The 4,008-nt window shown below is 35.1% G+C and overlaps 1 protein-coding gene across 1 annotated transcript; it reads left to right on the top strand.

Moving 5' to 3' along the window:
• The first annotated feature begins 256 nt into the window (after positions 1 to 256).
• Positions 257 to 2,874, top strand: LOC130997671 (uncharacterized). Its single transcript, XM_057923081.1, has 2 exons — positions 257 to 1,592; positions 1,722 to 2,874. The coding sequence occupies exon 2, from the start codon at positions 1,798 to 1,800 to the stop codon at positions 2,374 to 2,376; it is 579 nt and encodes a 192-aa protein (XP_057779064.1). The 5' UTR covers positions 257 to 1,592; positions 1,722 to 1,797; the 3' UTR covers positions 2,377 to 2,874.
• The last annotated feature ends 1,134 nt before the right edge of the window (positions 2,875 to 4,008 follow it).

Here is a 4,008-nt window from a genome sequence, read left to right as displayed (position 1 = left end):
CGTGAAGATGAAATTCCAGATATACCCTTCGACCACGCCAAATACATGCGCTTACACCAATTTTACCATTTTACCCTTCCCTGTACTCTATAAATAGATCTCGCACTCGTGCATTGTAATTACGCTATCATTCGCTTTTGAATACAATAGTTATATTTTGCTCTCGTGTTCAATTCTCCGATCGTTACTTTGCTCTTTCCGATCATCCGTACTAGGTATAGCTTACTTTGTTTAATTATTATGAGTTCTAGCTAATTTCTTTTATTCCAGCAACGATTAGGGAAGCACTAGCAAGATTATTATGTAAGATCTAATTTGTTCTTATACTTTATTTTATGCTTGCATCTGTGATTCTCTGTGTTTATCGATATTAATTGTTTTAATTCATTAGATAGTGCGCAATATTTAGTGGCTTAGAATTAATTATACAGCCAATTGAATTGCTTATACGTAATTGTGGTTTAGGTTTGATTAGTGGTAAATTGACACATCAGGGTCAAGGGAAAATCAGTCTTAATTCAATAATCTTGCGTCAGAGTTTATTGATTTTGAATCGAATTTCTCTAGATATTAATGATGTCGAGTCATTAAATTTAAGCGTCTCTTACAGTTGTCAGTCGATTAGGGTAGTAATTAATGAAACGTCTTCTTGATTACCGAATAATTAAGGAGAAATAAGATCACGTCAGAAGTGTCTTTGGTGATTGTAACTGGTTTGCCTGCATGAATTAAAGTTATATTTGCATCAGTGATCGGAATAATTAAGCTATGGTGGACTTAATTGATTGCTGGAATTCTTTTATTAATTGTTGAATTTTTATTCATCTTTTGGCAATTAGAAAAATTGGTTTAGTTTGGATTTTATTTATTTATTTATTTATTTATTTTTATATTTAGTATTTTCTACATATTCTTCTCACATTTCATGGGTTACGTTGCAGGCTTTAATTTGGAAAATTCTCGCCAATCCCTTGGGATCATCTTGTTTACTACTGTCTGCGCAGTGTGGGCATACCGTCTGACTGTCTGATATTTTTGGTGTAAAACGACGCACCAAATTTTGGCGTTGTTGCCGAGGATCAATTTTTAAGTAGTAATTTTTCTATTTTTTCGATTTGCTTATTTTATTTTATTTATTTTTATTTGTTATTGATCTAGAGTTGAAGCTGAAATGTCTGAAGATGGAGACGATGACCGTGATGATATTCTGCCACCACCACCATTGATAAGAGAGTTGGGTCGTCATGGGAGAAATCATTCGCTTTGCATTGGGTTGCCCACGATTAATCAAAATGCAGAAATCAAGCCCGACTTCATTCAAGTTCTTCCAAAATTCGGCCACTCACTTGGAGAGAGTGCACATAAACATCTCGCTGAATTTGATTTAGTTTGCACTACTTTACGCCATCAAGGTTTTACGGAAGATCATTTAAAATTACTAACTTTTCCTCATACATTGCAGGGTAGAGCTCGAGATTGGTTGTTTGATCTATCAGAACTTGGAACGACTTAGAGGAGCAGTTCTTGCATAAATTCTTTCCAGAATCAAAAGCTGCAAATCTAAGAATAGCTATTAGTAGCATCAAGCAGAGGTAACAAGAGTGTTTGTCTGATTATTGGGAGAGATTTCAACAATTATGTCATAGATGTCCTAACCATGGATTTTCTTATCATCAGTTGCTCATTAATTATTTTTATTGTGGTATGTCTTCTTTTGGCAGGAGGATTGTTGAGGTTGCTTATGGAGGAAGCTTGACCAACAAGACCTTGGATGAAGCAAAACAATTGATTTTTGATATGGTCTCCAATGGTCAACAATATGAGGATGAGGATGATGATAGGTACTGGCCAGTCAACATAGCAGAAGATGCAGGTGTGAATGAGAAACTTGATGCTCTAACTTCCTTAGTTAGAGGCTTTGTTGGAGCTCAAATCCAGAAGGATAACCATCCAAATCCAGTCCATACCGACTGCCCAGATCAACCTAGATTTTTCACTCAAGAACAACTTCAGGTTGGCCGGTATGCCCATACCGACTGCCCAGATCCCAGTATGAGCTACATTCTTAAAAGTCTAGCACAGAGAAGCCAGATTATTAACAATTTGGTACGAAGTCAGCAAGCTTTCCAGCAAGAGACGCAGGCTGCATTGGGTAGTATGGGCACACAGATCACTCAACTCGTTACTCAAGTGAACAAGTTGCAAACCAATCAAGAAAAACTTCCATCTCAAACAGAAATACATCCTAAGGAATATGTTTATGCTATGAATTTAATGACTGAGGAAGAGTTATTTGATCCAAAGCCTAAGGAAGATGAAAAGGAAAAAAAAGAGCAAGAAAGAGCTCAGAAAGATGAAGTTGTCAAAGTGGCATAACAATTTGAAAATCTTTCTTCTTCCAAGGTAAGTGTAGAATCTAAAATTTCTAATTCTAAAGCACTAAGTTCTTTCCCTTTTCTCTTCAGGTTGGCTCAAAATAAGAAAAAAAAAAAAGATGAAAAGGGGATTTTGGAGATATTCAAGAAGGATAAAGAAGCTCAACCAGACTATTATGATGGAATTAAAGAGTGTAAAGTGCAGTTGAACTCCACCAATGAAGTTCACAATCGGCATCTGTCGCACGGTATGCCCATACTGACCAGCATTGAACCGATTGTGCCTTTTATTGTGAAACTGCCAAAGCGAAAACTGAAACCACCTGATGATTGATGCAGTTTCAGGGAAGTTGTTTTTAGTTTGCTTTCGTTTTTTATTTTATTTTTCTTTTTCTTTTATGTTCTCTTTGTCTTTGTATTTTTGTTGTTAGTTTTTCTCGCACAATGAGGACATTGTGTTATCTAAGTGTGGGGGAATTTTTATGTCTTTTGTCCTGAGTCTGTCTATGACAACTTTTCATGCGGGCATTTTGATTTGTTAGGACGAGGATATTGATATGGATTGTTTGGTTGTTTTCTTGGATGATATGAAAATGTGTTGAAACCCATGTGTATTTGAGGATGACGAATGTGAAAATTAATCGATTTTGTTGAAAACCACTCATATAGTGAGGATTGAGCTTTTAGAGTAATAATTTCAATGCTCTTTGCTTGTTTTTTTATAAGTGTTATGTATGCTTGACTTCTTGATATTCAGTTTGCCATGTTGTCATAATCAAAACTTTTGGAATTGGATTCATTTGTGAAAGTGATTTAGGCATTAGAAATAAACCTCATCAGCCTTATAAATGTCCTACCTTTTGAATATTCACTAGTGTGCCATTTTGACGTCTTGACCCTTTTTATTGTTATATGATTGAAGCCTCGAAAATTTTAGCCACTAGCCTTCTTTTAGCCTTATTTTGTCCTTTTTCAACATGATGCAAGTAGTTTTATTTTGTGATATTATATTGTTGGATGAATAAGGTTGATTGAGATAAGATGCTTTGGTTAGAATGATTGAGAATTGAAGAGGTTGTAGGTTGTTTAAGAATGAAGTGATGTTACGATATTAGTTCCAAAAAAAATAAAAAAAAGAGAATGAAAAGAAAATGTTGGAGTTTGAATGACCATGTATTGAGAATGAGGGTTGATTTGATTGAATTTGATTTTGGGATATGAAAGTGGCGAACTACTTGCATTGTGTTGGTTTTGTTAGCCTTGTTTACCCACTTTTACTTATCCTACCTATGCACCCTAGCCCCATTACAACCTTATGAAAAAACCTATTGATTCATGGATGAGTTCAATTTTCGGATTAAAGATATTGACATAGTGGCAAACTTATAATGGATAGAGTAGAGTTGCATGTGTGTGATTTTACCTTACCTTTTGATATTGAGAGATTTGAGCGAACTTGGTGAGGCTGGATTGATTTGCACACTTTTGATTTGAATGAAGGGTGAATGCACATATATTTGTTGATTCCAATAATGGTTTGAGGAAAATGATGATTGTATCTTGTCCTAACTTTGAGATTTGCTTATTGTGATTATTTCCATAGCTAGTCGTTGTTAGTTGAGTCTTGTCTTAT

This window comes from Salvia miltiorrhiza, chromosome 8 (assembly GCF_028751815.1).
Source record: "Salvia miltiorrhiza cultivar Shanhuang (shh) chromosome 8, IMPLAD_Smil_shh, whole genome shotgun sequence".
Taxonomy (NCBI): domain Eukaryota; kingdom Viridiplantae; phylum Streptophyta; class Magnoliopsida; order Lamiales; family Lamiaceae; genus Salvia; species Salvia miltiorrhiza.
The sequence above is the reverse complement of the archived record's forward strand: the minus strand, read 5'-3'. Positions and strand labels throughout refer to the sequence as shown.